The sequence below is a fragment of the Danio aesculapii genome, chromosome 2 (genome assembly GCF_903798145.1).
Source record: "Danio aesculapii chromosome 2, fDanAes4.1, whole genome shotgun sequence".
Classification (NCBI taxonomy): Eukaryota; Metazoa; Chordata; class Actinopteri; order Cypriniformes; family Danionidae; genus Danio; species Danio aesculapii.
In genome coordinates this window covers 37,801,072-37,818,599 of record NC_079436.1, presented here as the reverse complement: position 1 = coordinate 37,818,599, position 17,528 = coordinate 37,801,072, and the positions used below count along the sequence as shown (strand labels likewise).

At 37.1% G+C, this 17,528-nt stretch overlaps 1 protein-coding gene across 1 annotated transcript; it reads left to right on the top strand.

The window, feature by feature from the left end:
• The first annotated feature begins 1,553 nt into the window (after positions 1–1,553).
• tox4a (TOX high mobility group box family member 4 a) lies at positions 1,554–16,762 on the top strand. The gene is made up of 9 exons (XM_056478972.1): positions 1,554–2,433; positions 2,552–2,611; positions 4,608–4,910; positions 7,014–7,265; positions 7,351–7,671; positions 10,600–10,680; positions 10,764–11,489; positions 15,768–15,919; positions 16,185–16,762. The coding sequence occupies exons 1-9, from the start codon at positions 2,329–2,331 to the stop codon at positions 16,240–16,242; spliced, it is 2,058 nt and encodes a 685-aa protein (XP_056334947.1). The 5' UTR covers positions 1,554–2,328; the 3' UTR covers positions 16,243–16,762.
• The last annotated feature ends 766 nt before the right edge of the window (positions 16,763–17,528 follow it).

Below are 17,528 nucleotides of genomic sequence, written 5' to 3'. Positions count from 1 at the left end.
ATACAAAAAGGACACCACTGAATAGCTTAGACATATTACTTAGAGAAATGTAGATTATATTTGTAAAACAGACTCCCCGATGACACAAATACTTTCTCAATTCAGCAGAACTCACTTTGAACTTGCCATTGTGAAACTAAAATTTCAATTTTTAGTTTTAGTTTTGCGTGATTCCTGTTAAAATTGCACAAACTGAAAGATCCCTTTGTTGTACGGAGATGAGAGTCTGGTTGGCAGTCTGTCACTTTTGGCTAGAGTATTGAAGAGCAATAGTTTGTGTACTAAAAAAATCCTGTCAGGAATATTAACAAGACTAACCTGATAACATTAAAAGACTAATAAGAGTCCCAGTGCAGTCCTTCCAACCACTAGGTTTTAACCAGTTTTCAATCATTTAAAAAGTGCTAAAAGTTTATACTACCATTTGTTATTTGATATATATTTTAATTGGCACTGATCAGAATAATTATGCTGTTTCAAGAGATTCCCTGTAGTAAACCATTGGTTGAAATATGCATAAAAATATTAGTTGACAATGTGAGATGGTCAGATGTCCTGCAGGCGTCTCAGCTCTGTGGTCTTCAAGGCTTATTCTGGATTCTGGAACTTGGTGATTTTGGCAAAGAAGAGAAAAGATATGTCTACAACAGTAAGCAGCCAATAAAGCACATCAATCTGGAGAGAGGTGGTGAAGAGGAGACTGGTAGTGTCAAATATGTGGTTATAATACAATAACACATGATACCCTGCACCTTGATACTTGTATCTAGCACAGGGGTGCTCAACCCTGTACCTGGAGATCTACCTTTCTGCAAATTTCAGTTGCAACTCTTATCAAACACACCTGCCTATTTATCCAGTGCTGTTCATAATTAATTGGTTCAGGTGTGTTTGATCAACGGAGCTGAACTCTGTAGGAAGTTAGATGATGTACATGATTAAGTATGACGTTTCATTTGCAATGTAATGTAGGCTATTCTGTCTTAAAGATACTGAATTTCAGCAACATTTTTTAACTGTTGCGTTGTTAATTCAATTTGAGACAGATTGTATGAGGGATTTAAGAGGAAGAGAAAAGAATGAAAGAAATGACAATGCTTGTATTTTCCCCCTTATGTTTATGATATGCTGCTTAGTCTTACTTTTGGTGTTTAATAATAGAAAAATGACTGTGCCTGTTTTTTATTTATATTGTTTGCAAATATAGACATCAGTGAAACATCCTAATAAAATGTAAAATATCCAGGTAACACAAACACAAATGTAAAAACATGAAATAGACATAATTAAACAAGATAATACGTTGTAATGGCTTGGGGAGGTGGAGAAACTACATTTATGAATTAGATGTTTCAAACTTAACCAAGCATAAAGGCCATAATTGCTGTTGTTTAAAATGTTTGCTTTTTAAATGAAATAACTAACCAACCCCTTAAAATGGTTGACAACACTGACTGTGATTGGTCCAGCTTGAAGTTCGCTGAGAAAAGTAACGCCAGCCTTGTGAGTTGTGACGATCACAGTAACCAAGAAAAAAATAATGATGGTGACCATTGAATGAATTAAAGAACCTGTGGGGAGTTAAAACAGAAAATTTGCTGCACACTACAGAAAGCGCGCGGGTCGTGTTAAATGCTGTCAGGAGAAGGTTTTCAGGATTTGGGCACGAATGAACCTGTGACCGGAGTGCGATTAATGAGACTGTGTGAATGCAAACAGACAAACGTAGCAGAGTACCGATCGAATCGGTCCATTTTTAGCACTGGCAGAAGCTGTCCTTGCTAGTGGAACTCTCAAGGCAAACTTTGTTCGTTCAATCTGAATATATATTAAAAGTGTACAGTTTATAGTGATATTAAATGTTACGTTGGATTTTACATTCAGCGAATAGACGAAATCTCTGCCCTCGAGGCCTGTGGTATGAATGAAACCTCATGTTGGGGTTTAACAGCAGCGCTTCTGCGAACTAGCACGAATTAGCCATTTAACGTTAGCTCAATTTGTTAGTGGCTAAATTGGTAAGCCTACACATACCACTCATTATAAACGCTTTTAACGACTCTGGTTGTATTAACGCTGCTCTGTGGATTGTCTAATGAAGTTTATTGACGTTATTCAGTGGAGCAGCACAAATCTAATGCCGGACAATACAAGATGCTGCTGCTTGGCTCTTTTCTTTTGCTGAATAGCATCATTTCCCATTGATTATTTGTATCTTTTGGTTGCGTTTGTTTGTTGCTTGTGGAATATTAGAAGACCACTCGCACCTCATATCAAGAAACCCACAAGACATTATTTATATATTTATTTAGTATTTAAAATATCCTCATGGATCTGAATTTTTACACGGAACTCTCTGACGGGACCGGTCAACATGTTGATTCCGAGTTTATGGACAACTCCTCTTACAATGGATATGATTCTGTAAACAAGGTAAGCCTGGCTTATTTGTGTTGTAAATATATATTCAGTTTAACGTAAAAGTGTGTGTTACTATGTAATAAAACACGTTTGCAGGTGGTTAATGCACCTTTTAACATCTGTTTATTAGTTTGCAGGTGGCAGTGATTCATACCTGACCACCAGCGGACCTGGTCATCATTTTCTTGAGGTAGTGCTTCTTTTTGGACTGTTTTCTGTGCTAGCTTATATTGACAAAATGTATCATTTTAAGCATTCCAGCGTCAAAACGTGCAATATAATGTTATATAGTTTTATTTGTTTCCAATAGTAACTAAAATGTCTCTGAATTTATTTAGATTTTGTGATCAAAAGATGACAAGCAATCTTTTTACCATGTTTTACAAATGACACCTTATAAAATGTCAGCATAGCAATAGTTTGTGTTATAATAAATGCTTGACAAGAATATTTTAAAAACAAGACTAACTTAATAACATATTAAAAGTCTAATAATGATCACAGTGCAGGCCTAAATGCCTTTATAATTCCCATCTCTCATTTAAACTGTTAGGTTTTACTCACCTTTTTAATACGTTTGCAATAATCTTAAAGGTTTATACTATCTCCTGTCATTTGATATATTTTTAATTGGCACACATTTGAAAAAAGTTCAGTTGAAGTCAGAATTATTAAGCCTCCTGTTTATTTTTTCCCCCAATTTCTGTTTAACGGAGAGCAGACGTTTTCAACACATTTCTAAACATAATAGTTTAAATAACTCATTTCCAATAACTGATTTATTTTATCTTAGCCATGATGACAGTAAATAATATTTTACTATATCTTCTTCAAGACACTTCTGTACACCTTAAAGTGACATTTAAAGGCTTAATTAGGTTAATTAGGCAAGTTATTGTATAATGATGGTTTGTTCTGTCGTCTATCGAAAAAAATAGCTTAAAGGGGCTAATAATTTTGACCCTAAATGTTTAAAAAAAAAAAAAAAACTGCTTTTATTCTAGCCGAAATTAAACAAATAAGACTTTCTCCAGAAGAAAAAAATATAATCAGACATACTGTGACAATGTCCTTTCTCTGTTAAACATCATTTGGGAAATAATTAAAAAATTAAAAAGCAATTCAAAGTGGGGCCAATAATTCTGACTATAACTGAATGTTGTTTAATTTTTATGTAAATCTATAAGATGATTTTAATGTTGGGACATTATTTCACTCATATTTTTTATTTAATTTTCTAAAAGATCTTCCTTTTACCTGATGAAGACCACGTTGGTCGAAACGTGACATTAAAAGTTTCTTTTGAGAGTTAAAGTGGTAGTGTGCCGATTTTCTTTGGATCTTTTTCTACAAATGTTTGTTTTTGATCAAGCACCTAACTTTGAGATTTTCTGATGTGCGCACACTTCTGTTTTTTGCTTGGGACATTATTTCACTCATATGTTATTATTTAATTTTCAGAAAGATCTTCCTAACATTAAAGTTGACATTTAAATATAATATGTGTTGATGTCTCTAGTAAATTAAGTTTGATGCAGGTACCAGAGTGGGACATCTTGTATATTTATTTATGAAAATGTGTTTACATGTTTTATTTATGAGAAATTTCATGCAAATGTCAACCTTGCCATGAAAAAAATAAGTTTTCACCAAAATAGTGAAACCCTTTCTAGGTTTTTGTGTAGGCTTGTATTTTACAGAACTGCAAAATACTCAAAGATGTCTCTGTCAATGTTCTCAAACAATTATATTTGATTTATCAAAGTCACACAAGTGCCAATTTCACCTCTGTCACATCCATAACAAGGATTTTTCCTCATAATTGCGAAAATATAAAATAAAATCAATAATTTTTGTTCTATAGAGAGCAAACATTTATTCGTTTGATGAGCTTTATTTCTTTTAAGTTGTCCAATTTAATTCACAGAATTTGTACAAAATATGTTGCATTTTTGGTCACATCCATCACGCATGTTTTATTTTCCTCATTTAAAATAAAAAAATGTTTACAGATTGATATTTTTCTGATCCCATAACTCTGTGGTTAGTTGTTTTTGAAAATATAAACAGATGTTCAATATAATGATAACATTTACTTTCTCTGTGAATTTATGTTCTGAGATTTTACTGCAAATGTCACGTCCATAACCCTGGAATTGCTCTTATGTCTTTATTTTTTATTTCAGAAAACATTCTATACACCCTGTCTGGGTGATGAAGAGTTTGAAATCCCAATCTCCTTGGATCCAGATTCTGCTCTCACTATAGAGGATGTGGAGGCACATTTCGGAGAGCTGGCCGAACAGGCTGAGAGCTCAAGGGGTGCTGGAGTTGGAAGTGTTCTTGCCAGTAATACTGTAGTCGGGGGAAATGATCCGTCTTTTGCCTCCACCTTCATGAATCCCTCATCTCAGGGTATGGAGCACCTGACTTTGGGTGTGATGAACCAGCAGGGCGGAAGTGCACTGCTGAGCTCAACTCTGGGTGTGGTAAGCTTTTTTTCTTTCTAGCAGTGGTAACTAAGCCTGCATTGTATTTGCAGAATGAAATCCAGCACTTGTTTCTAATTGATTATAAAATGCTAGGTTTTTAGATATGGCTGCACAATATTGAAAAAGACTGGCATTGCAATATTTTTTTCCTGCGATTTATATATTTAGATATTGATACATTTTTACCAGTTGGCTTGAATAGCTCTATTTAGAAAGAAATCGCTCATTTTGACTGATCGGGGTAATTTTCTAAGGGTGTAAATCTTGTATAAATTGCAATAAACAAATTGAAAGGAAGAATATTTACAACAGGGCAAGGAAAAAGTCAAATAAACAGTGCTTTATGGTATTCCAGAGAGTCAAACCGTACTCGGGTACAGAAAATGAATAATGAAATGTAAGACAGCACTGTAAAGTCTTCATTGTATTATTAAATCAGTAAAATCATTCTTCATTAATATTACAAATGTACCTTTTTTTTAAACTCTCTTGAAATGTCTTTAAAACACTTGCAACTCATAAACTTTCACTCTGTTATGGTTATATTTTGCAGTGACTCGCAACTCTCATGTATTCTCAATTGTTGTGCCGTTCAAGTACACCATAGCGTATGCTGCGATGTGACTCTTGCGTACACACATTGCGATATCGATGCTAAAATATTGTGCAGCCTAAGTTTTTTAATAATGTAATATCGTTTAATTACTAAAAGCACTTTAACAAAGAGATTATTCATGCCCTGTTACCCAATCCTGTTCAATAGTATTTGTTTTAAAAGCATGCATGAAAATAAATCAATGTTTGAGTATTTTATGTAATCACAATTTTGTAGTTTTAACCCTTGACATGAGAATATTTGTAATCAGGGCTTGACATGAACTTTTTTCATCACAAGCCACTGTGGCTTGTAGTTTTCCAACATTACCAGCCACTCACCATTTTCACTAGCCACATTTTTGTTGTTGGGAAAACATATTTTATATGCATAATATTTTACTTTGGCATTCTAAAATTACTTGATTTAGATTTTGTGTAATGTCCACATGCTTCCTTCATTTCGCTTTGTTTGTTGTATATGACCTTGCACAATGAGCATGAGCAAATGGGCTGTGGTTTCATAATGTCGAACTGCAATTAGTTTTTATTTCAGTGTACTTTTCAGGGCTCAACACCAAGTATTTGCCACATTTTTCTCTAGCCACACCAAAAATAAATGCATAATAAAAAAAAATGTTCTTAGCTCAAAATAAAAAACATTGTAATGAAAGGCAGATCACGTGCACACAGTTAACATTAGGCCCATAAATAATCTGTTCAAAGAAAGGTTAAATCGAAAGCAACTGCTGTTGCTTAAAAACTTCTCGAAAAAATCTCAAGCTCTTGAAAGAAGCAGGACTGTGGGTGCACGAGCGTCACTTTTTGTCCAGTCTGTCTCAAAGAGAACCGATAGCACCAGTTGCGTTTCCAAGCATGGATGCTTCGCGCAAGGAACCATTTCTTTTTGAAACTTTTAAACACTCGCATGCATCACATCAGCTGTGCGCAACACTGATCATCGTCTGATTCATTATGTACCGGCTTTCTTTTGCTCATGCGAACAAGTGTTTTTGTCATCTCTCACGTTGGCCCTAAATTCTTTTTAAGCTTTTTAAGAAAACTACAATTTTAAAATTATCTTTAATCAGCCAAATTGGCTAGTGGAAGCTGTCTAACCCACCACAGTTGAAATCTACCATCATTTGGCGGGTGTTAATGTCAAGCCATGTTTGTAATTTTCTAAAACAAAACAAAAAACATTCTTAACTTTATGTAAAGTTTCTTGACATTTTAAATTTTATTCAAACCTTTTACCTCTTTGCACATGAGAGTTAAATAATGTCTTCAGAACGTTTCTTTGACATAACTTACTTCTTTGAAAATATATTGTATAAAAATGTATTTAAATATCTTGAGAATGCTTTTATTTCTAAGTGAGAGATGTGTATTCCCCCATACTTCCTGCTTTTACAAATGATCTTTTAAATGGCTGTTAATGTATTTAGATCTAGGGTGTAGATTGCACTTTCAGATCATGAATCTTTCTCTTTCCCCCTTTTTTAGGATCTTGGCCATTCTGTTGGCTCTCATTTCGCTAGTTCCTCCTCCATGACTATTGACGTTCCAATAAACGACATGAGCCACAGCCTTTTAGGACACAACCAGCTCACCACCATAGACCATTCAGATCTAAGTGCCCAATTAGGGCTGAGCCTTGGTGGAGGATCTGTGTCAAAATCACCAGACCAACCGCTGTCGACCACACCGTCCCCTTCTGGATCCCTGCAGGATGAAGACATGGAGGATTTCAGACAAGTGTGTTTTTCAGATATACGCTTGATTTGGTAGCATGTTTTCTTTCTTTTTCCCATCTTGCAACATCTTCCTGCTTCTCTTTCAGAAAACTATGCTGGTAGACTCTTTTGCAGCCTCTGAGCCCAGTCCAGCCCAGATCTCTGTTCCTCCGCCTGTGGTGAGGAGGGTGGGGGGTAAGCCATCTATGGTGCCAGTGGCTACAGTGGACTCAGGAGCATCGCTTGGGGTCAAAAAGGGAAAGAAGAAAAAAGATCCCAATGAGCCACAGAAACCAGTGTCGGCCTATGCTTTGTTCTTCAGAGACACCCAGGCTGCCATTAAAGGCCAGAACCCCAATGCCACATTTGGAGAGGTGTCTAAGATAGTGGCGTCCATGTGGGACAGCCTTGGAGAAGAGCAAAAACAGGTATGCTTTTCTGTTCATGTACCAGGCTTAAAGGTGCAGTGTCTAGGTATTTCGTTATTTTAACATAGTTCCTCCAATGACGACATGATGCGCATGCAGGTTGCCAGATTAATGATAACAGTAAGTTGCGAGTATTGCTGAAGATCGAGCCTTATACTCACTACGTTTGCATGGACATCAGTAATCTAATTATTTGCCTGTCTTATCTAAATAAGACAATAAAAAGATTAAGTGTTTACATGAGCTGCTTTTTGAATGTTCTTTTCATGTTCCAGTTTTACATGTTATAGCACATACTGCATAGTTCGATTAACGTCATTACGTAAACATTCGATACTAATTTCATCTGGCATTTTACATAACAGTTTGTATTCCTCATGGCACCCAGTGCTTCCCACACATACACTTTACTTAGGCAGGTCGCCCAGGTATATTAACCGCTGCCCGAGTATATTTAGTGACACTTTTTTTTTTAACATACATTATTATCATACTTTTACACTTTTTGTATCTGGCAAATATAACCAAGCATTCACGATTGATTAAGTAGGGGAAAATCCCTCGTTTACCCATTTCGTTCTGTGTGCGCGTGGACTGTCAACACTCTCACAGACAGTTTCACATGCACTGCAGACCGACAGAGACACACTTTTTTGGGACTTTTAAAAATGCGCCCGCCCAGGGTTTCTAAAGCTCCTAAAATGTCCAGGATTCGGCTTTTGCTTTCACTTTTTAAAGCTGTCATTATACGTTTTTGCATTACCTTTTTATTTAAGCTTACTGTCACTTGGCTTCACACGGCTGACAACGCAGTCGAGAGAGAAACATTAAAAAAATCCATTCTCTAATCTAAACTGGTCTTAACTGGCTGCGAAATATATGTACAGCATTAGTAATGGTTAATCAACGCATTAGCCTTATTTACTTATATTTTAGAGATACTGTCTGTTTTTATTCCTTTTCCTGTCATTTATTTCTCATTTTCTGTATTTTATTAATTTGACGATGTCAATACATTACATATTTTATACCATATCTAAAATGATTTGACATGCAAGTTTGCGTTGAACTTGAGAGAAGCAGATTTGACCTGTCAGTGGGTGCACATGGCTCCTGAATAGTATAAAAAAGAAATAGTGAAAGTCTTTTTTTACAGTTTATAACAGTGTCATAATAAATACAATTATTGTTAAAAAATTTAATTGTTTTGTTTGTTGCATATCGTTAACTATTTATGTGATGTGGCTAAATGCTGTGTTTCAATCCGACAACCACCGCAAGTATATTTCAAACCTGTGGAAAGCACTGGCACCATATGTGATTTTGGGTGTTTCGTTTCAGTTTAAGTTCAATTGCAGTTAATTTCTCACACTATGAATACAAATTGACGACGGCGGATACAAATTCTCAAGTAACAGGCTGCCTCTGCCGTTTCATACACTAACTTTTCATTTGTTTTAAAAATGTAGCGAAAAGCACTACAAAACAGTAATAGTTTAATTAAGGTGTTTAAATGTCTGTACTGCACTACAATAGTGCCACTAAAATAGGAATACTCTACATCTTTACAATTCGATTTCTGTTTAGTTTGAACATGATTTTAGTCAGAATATGGTAATCAGAAATCGCTTTTACATGTTAGACTGTTAATCAGAGTATTGTCTTAATCGTATTAACATGGGAGTGTTGGTGTCCATATACATGTACTCGTTGTAAGCTAATCAGCTAATGGTTACATTGGTAAAAATTTGAATTGTTTGCAAAATAAAAATCTCATAGATTAAGACTTTTTGCGTCTCACTTCGGAGGGTACTATGTATAGTGATACTGTATACTACTGAAATATGGTGTGTTTTCCACCATATTTCATCCTGGAGTGCTGAAATATAATTGGGTAACCTGACAGTGGGCTGGTTATAGAGACCAAAACTAAGACAAACATTCCAACACGCAGCACACATTTTCAAAGGAGAATAACAGACTTTAAGCAATATTGTTCAGATAAACAAGTGTGTTCACTTATGCGTTTTCACACTGCATGACTATCAGGGCCAGGTTTTTAGGGATGCTGTGTTTACACTGCAAGATTCATCAGCGACAGTGGGTTTCACACTGCATTTACAATAGGAGAATCACTGACAATGTTGTTTCACAAACAAACACGCGAGACGTGACATGGAACATGGACAACACGAGGTCACGTAGTATATTTTTTGTTATTATCTGCATAATGAGAAAGAAGTCTTTAGTGTGGTAGAAAATCTACTTATTTTGCTCACCTGGCTTTGAAGGGAATTCGCAATTTCTCCTCAACCTTTTGCTGTTTCAACCCAGTCGTGGTATTGCTTAGACAAACAGGGCTCCTGCCAAATTTCCACTAGCTTTTCCTCCATTTCTTGGGTCCAAATAAACTGAAAGTGAACGTTTTAACTTCTCCCTCAACCTCCCGCTGGGCTACAGATACCCATACTAGTGGATGCTGCTCTCTCATTGGCTGTAGGTAATCGCCAATGTTATTTTCAATCAAAACACGTCACACAGCATGATTTTTGAATCGCCGACAGCTCCAGATATTTAGCATGGCAAATATCTCGCGGGTGTCAGCGACCCATCGTCGATTCTCTCAGATCGCGTCTTTGATAGTTCACACTGTGTGTTTGTTACTCGCGTGAATGAGCACCGATTTGCTTGTGACTTCAGACATTTGTCGGCTAGTCAAAATCAGGGCTAAAATAATGCAACACGACTTTAGCATGTTTCTTAAATATCTGCAGACGTATTATGGTATGTTTATGATTTAAAAGAGTCAAAACTTTGCATACAGCGCTTTTAATGTCATTAGTGGCTTAGTGGATTGTAGGAAGGCACAGTGTGAAAGCTTCTATTGTACCATTTTAAGATTTTGTGTCATTTTATTAACTTTCGCAGGTTTACAAGAGGAAAACAGAGGCAGCTAAGAAAGACTATTTGAAAGCGCTAGCAGCCTACAGAGCTAGTCAGCTCTCAAAAGTGAGTATCTAGTTTCTAGTCTGTCACTTTCTGATTTACTCTTTTATCTGATATTAATTATTTTTTCAACGTCTTTCATCCAGTCGTCTTCTGAGGTTGAAGACAGCGCTCCTGCCACTCCTCCCTCTATGCCCTCTCCTGCCCCCGTCCACACTCCTCCTGCTGCTCCCATCCGTCCTCGGCTGACCCCCATCACTGAACAGAACACAATCACCAACATCTGTGCCTCCAATATTATCCTGGACCTGCCTCAGGTCACCACTCGCTCCCGCACGGGCTCTCTACCTGTGGCCATTGGTCAACCTCCAGCACCAAGCCCCGCCCCGACGCCCACTGTCACCAAAATCATCATCTCAAAGCAGATGCTGCAAGGAGGCGCTCAGCTCCACCAGATCCCCACATCCATGGTGACGGTGATTCCGGCCGGTGTGCGAGCCATCCAGCCTGGACGACAGCCTCCACCTCTGCAGCAGATGCAGGGCACACCGCCTCCACCCCGTCTGCAGCAGATGGTGCAAACACAAGCCCCTCCGCCTCTTCAGGCCAAGCCTCGTGGAGGAGCAGGCAGTTCTGTGGGCATCACAGTTACGCCTCCTCCACCTCTCCAGATAAAGATCGTGCCCGCTTCAATACACTCTGACCTGTCCACTCCGATTATTGTTACTACAGCAGCGAGTGCCGCTCCTGTGATTTCAGCATCCAGCATCTCAGCCGCAGTTGATCCAGCTCCTGTTGAGGTACAAGTGGAGGAACCCAGAGAAGAGTTGCACACCGGGACAGACGAGGCTGTGACAGAGGAGCCTGAAGAGGTTTGCTTTCCCATATTTAAAGGGATGGTTCACACACAAATAAAAACGTCCTCGCATTTTGCGCACTATTAAAGGGGTGGTCCAATACGATATTACATTTTAAACTTTAGGTCATGTGTTAATGTAGCTGTGTGAACACAAACAACATCTCTGAATGTAAGACGCTCAAAGTTCAATGCAAAAGGACACATTGTCTTTTACAGAGTTAGCTTAGCAAAACCTACAGCGAAAGTTTGGGGACTACAAAAAAAATACATCCGAGCTAGTGAGATCACAAACACTTCAGGTTACGCGCATGCACCACGCGCATACACCCTGCACAGTGAAGGGTCGTGGCCAGAGGCGCTATAATGTTATAGCAGAGAAAGCTAAAATGCTGTCTAAATGCAGCTATTGCCAGAAAGCGTGTTCTGTTTCTGTATTTGGACTTCCGAAGGACATGACACAAAGAGAGAAGTGCTCACAGTTTAATTTTAATTATGCTCCAGAGAATTATAAAAAATATATAGCTAGCATTTGACAAAGGAGAACTTCCAGAAACTCTCCCAGTTCAGTGCTGGATTCAGCTAAAAACTCCTCAAAGGAGCAGCAGCTCCAACCATAATAGACAAAGCTGTGTTTTTTTGAGTCACAACCTGTACTTTTATTTGTTCAAATTGATCTATGACATGCATAGTGTCTAGCGATAACGGTATGTTGTAGCAAGGACGTAAACAAGGATGTAAACCACAGGAAATGTTGTTTGGCACTGTTAACAATTTATCTACAATTTTATATTTATCCATCAAAACGCTGTAAACACCCACAACCTTCACCAGCGCTGCAGTCTCTCTCTATGCAGATGCTTTTTCTGCGTTCTACATCTCACATAAATAACTCATAAAAGATATGTGACATTTCATACTACTTACACATGCTTATATAACCTAGATGTATGTGAAGTTTGTTCAGGCTTAAACTGATTCGGCTAACAGCTACTCTAACTGACTATTTACACAGCAGAGGCACAGCGTGTGATGCTTTTCCTGGTGACGTGGAGTCGATCTGCGAATCACACCACATTATGGCCCAATTCCAATTTTACCCCTTAGCTCTTCCCCTTACCCCTCATTTTACGCATTCAGGTGAAGTGGTAGGGGTGTCCCAATTCTCTTTAGCTTGAAGCAGGGGCATCGCTAGACCCTATTTACTGGGTCACGTGAACCAGTAAAAATCGCCAGTGCCCCAGTAAATGCTTTGAGATACAATTTCCTTTATATGCAAGTGCATTTATTAAGAGTGGTAATCCCAGAATAAAGACGTTATTCTCTGTGCTACCGAACCAACGCTGATGAAAGCAATTTTAATCAAAAAAGCAAATTGAGCATGTGCGCAAAAAAAAACATACCCGCTTGCCTCACGCACCGGTCCAGCTTGATGCTGACGCGCTGCTCTGCTCCCAGTCTGGTTGTGAACATGCACGGCGAAAAAATAACCACGCCGCTCATGCGTTGTGAAACCGGCGTAACAGTCTTTTATGTGGAGGTGTCGCACACAGTGAGTTTTGCAAGTCGTCAAAACAAAGTTTAAATAATACGATGGTGATCTTATTTATACTGCATGACTCCTGATAGATTATTTTTTTTTTTTTGGTATAAAGCAGAATGGAGGGATGAAGTCAGGGAGTTTAGACTTAATAAACCTAATTTTCGGCCATGAGTCGGGTCTAGGACAACACACAACAGATAATTCTATAAAACATCTTTTTTTGTACTTTATTAAATCGTCTATAGAATTTCATTCTAATAAAATTAATATTCATGCAAAAGATTTCTTAAGTTATCTTATCACTTCAGTTGTCTTTAGATTGTTTTACAGTTACATTTTAGAATTAATTAATTGTTATTTAGAAAAAAAAAAAAAAAAATATATATATATATATATATATATATATATATATATATATATATATATATATATATATATATATATAATTATAAATAATAAGAAAAAAATATATTTTTTATTTATTTTATTTTTTGGAGGGGGTGCTGTGCCCCAGTAGAGCTTTATGTCTAGCCACGCCCCTGGCTTGAAGGCATAGGGCTAAGGGGAAGGGGTAGATACCCCTTCGAACTGAGATTTTTCAGGACCACACTCGAAACCAAGGGGTAAGAAACTTCCCAGAATATACCAGCTCCCGGGTGCAGCTATGCTGTCATTGAAGTCAGGAGTTGCATAAATTAGTATTTTTTTTGTCATTATTACGAACTTTTACAACAAACAGCCACATGTTGTAATACATTCATCAAAGCGTTCATGTTTTACTGTCATGCTTTAAAAACATGAACTCCTGTTTAGTGGCTGGGAATGAGAAATATGGCCCCTATGTAAATAAATACACAGTAAAGTTATGATCTTATAACCACAGTATATCATCATTATTATAACATGATATTGTTGCCTTCAGTGATTTCCTGAAGATAAATGCCAAAATATAACACAACTAAAATAACTACAGCTGTCACCATCGTGTTTTTTGGGTTTTAAGGGCCATAGGGAAGGGGTAGGGGTACAAAAATAGAATTGGGATTGGGCCTATTTTAGCTGACCAATTAGAGCCTATTGAGTGATGGGATCTAAGAAAATATGACAGCCATGTTAGCCGACTAGCTGTATATAGTCAAAGTAAGATAAATAACATGATTTTTGACAAATGAAGCATGAGCACACATTGCTTTGTATCTTATAAACACAACCAAGCCTTAGAAATACACTCTGGACCACACCGTTAAACACAAAACAAGATATTCTGAAGAATGTTGGAAACCAGCAGCATTAATAGTAGGAAGTGGCTGCTGCTTCCAACATTCTTCCAGATATCTTCTTTCGTGTTCAACATAAGAGAGAAACTCAAACAGGTTTTGAGGTAAATAAATGATAGAATTCTCATTTTTGGGTGAACTATCCCTGTAATAATAAAACAGCGGTTTATTCTAGGGGTGAGAAATCCCCACAATGCTATATTATCATGATACTTGTCACTACATAATATTATTTAGAATTTTTCAAATGTATAACACTATTCAGCTTTATAATGCAATTTATTTCAACTTCCAGTTATGTTCCCAAATGAAAACTTTGGCAACATGTTTCAACTAAGCGGAAAAGTTGAGCTCACATATTGCTGCAATGAATAATGGGATTAAGCAGACAAACACTTTAAAGAAACCCTGCCACACGTTGTGTACACCTTTCTGTGATGCTGCCATGCAAGTTTACTGCATGCTGAAGGTAACTCGGCTCACCAGAAAAAAAGAAGAAAAAACCTCAATGGCACCATCTAGCGGACAGTTGTGAATTTGATTTTTATTATTCGACCGAATAATATAATAAAGTATTGGCGTCATGGCTGTCCGTGTATCGACATGGTATTACCTTAGAAAATGTTGTCATTAAGCTGTATGAATGTTTTACACAATCTATACACTAAGTTTAAGAGTGTCTCTTGAGTTGAGGAAATTTTGCAGCTGGATGTACATTATTGAGCTTATAGTGTGGCTACTTCCACTGCTAGCAAGTTGAAACTAGACAGACATTTAATGAATAAGGTAATAAGACCTCATATTACACCGCGTTAATTGTTATGGATTATATGATAAGATTTTAAAAACAAGTTTAATCTCAAAATTAATATTGTGCCCCATAACATTGTACCAAACACTCATCTAGACAAGAAAAACACAGCAGCAGTATTACAGTACTAATAGTAAGGAAGTCCTCGGATTCTTTTGCTGTGTTGTTTTTTTTTAAACTGACCCTCAGTTATCTTAGCATGCTAATCAGATGACAATTTCTGTAGTGCAGCTCTACATACACTATAGATACACTCTATATACCATCTAACACGCACAAACTGAGTTATGTATGTAATAATTTGTAAATGATTAAATATATTAAATAAATTATATCGTGGGATGTCTAACAGTGCAAAGATGTCAGCAATAAAAACTATTCATGTTGGTCACTCAGTAGTGTAGTAAGCACCAAGATTGTTGGTGAACCGACAGTTTTAACCCAAAAATGACCAGTCTGTCAGATGAAGAAGTCAGATATTCAATTAAAGAAAGTTAACTGCAGATTACAGTTTCATCAATGGTGTAAAATAGTGTTAGTGCTACTGTTTACTTATTTTATATAAATATATTGAACTTGATGTTTAGTTTCATACAGGATGAGATAAAAAGATCAGACACAGTTGGATATGCATCACAGCGTTAATCTGTGCTTGTTTTCCAGATGGAGATGGAGGTCAGCGTGGCTCCTGCGGCCTCCTCTTCTGCTGCTTCTGCTAATCTGTGTGTCCGTGCCGGATGCACAAACCCAGCTGTGGAGAGTCGAGACTGGGATAAAGAATACTGCAGTAACGAATGTGTGGCCACACACTGCAGGTGAGGACAGGAGATATATTGTATATCACAGGTCTCTTACTGGATTCCTGGAGGGCCGCAGCTCTGCAGTTTTACTCTAACCCTAATCAAACACAGCTGATCCGACTCAACTCATCAAGACTAGTAGAGACTATTAAGCAGGTTCGAGTCGGAGGTGGTTGGAGCTACAATGTGCAGAGCTGTGGCCCTCCAGGAATTGGGTTTGAGACCACTGCTGTATATGCAGTTTAATATTGCTAACCGTACGAGTATACTGTTTTCACAGGGATGTTTTCATGGCCTGGTGTTCAATCAAGAATCAGAACTTCGCCGCTGTCAAATAAACCAAGCAAAATCCCACTGATACTGGCTCTCATTGTGCCTGGACGAGTCTTTTACAAGTTAACATGACAATGTTTCACTGGAATTGCTAGTGAGGGTTTAGTCTTTGTGTTGTAAATATTGAAAGCATGAAAAGACAATTGAACAAAAAAAAAAAAATCATGGCCATAAACTGAGCTGTAGATGAAAACCCTGAACCACAGTCTGAACACTTTCTCTTCACTGTTGATCCTCAGAATACAGTGAATATCATACTTCTTTTAGATTTGTGTGTATGCTGCTTGTTATTTGTGTTAAACCTGAGACAACTCTAAACTATTGTGTTCTTTTCTAATGCAGTCATTTTGATGATAACGGTATTGGTGAGCCTCAAACAGTAATGCAATCATTCTTCAAATCTTTTTTTTCTTGTGCTGACAGTGTCTTGGATCTTGCCTTAGGTATTGGGGAATTTGTTTTGCTGACTTTATATATTGTGTTACAGAAAGTACTCAAGTATTAATAAACAGCAGCCATAATGGACCAAGTTTCAGAAATCATTGCTAACTCAACCATCTTATTGTGACTGAGGAGTTTTTTTTGCAGATGTTCTCCGACTGGTAGATATAATTACAGCTGACTGTCTGTTGATTATTCAAACAAATGTATGATGATGATGATAAAATAAACTTTTTTTCAATTCATCTCAAATAGTATATGTTCTCTATTTAGCCAAATTTGAGGAGTCATTTTAGTCAAGATTTTGTCAAATTATAATTATTTATACGGGGTTGGTGAATAAATTTTTAAAATTGCAACAGCTGACTTAAAGGGCAGCTACTTTTGTAAGCTGTTTGGACAGATCTGTGTGTATGTATAGTGTTCACAGTGATTTTGGAGTGATATAAACACAGTCTTTTTTTTTTTTTTTTTATTTCCTGTCATTAAAATAGCATCCAAATCCCTCCCATTTTGAGGCCCACCACAATGTGATGTAGGAGTGCGGTTACCCCGCCCAGCAAATTGATTAAAAGCCGCGTATTAACGTCTCTGTAGTAACGCGTATAATCATATCAATAAGACAGGACGTGTGCAAAGCAACTGGAATTAAAAGATCTGCAATCATCATCAAACGTGTTCAAGAATGAGTTTTACAAGTTTAATACGTTTATAAAGCAGTGCATGTTTGTAATGAATTACAGCGATTTTACCTTATCAGCACAGCCATGTGTCAGTACAATTATAAAAGACGACGCTTCTATCCGGGTTTGTAGACGTTAAATTGGGTTTATTTTGTTTATTAACATAA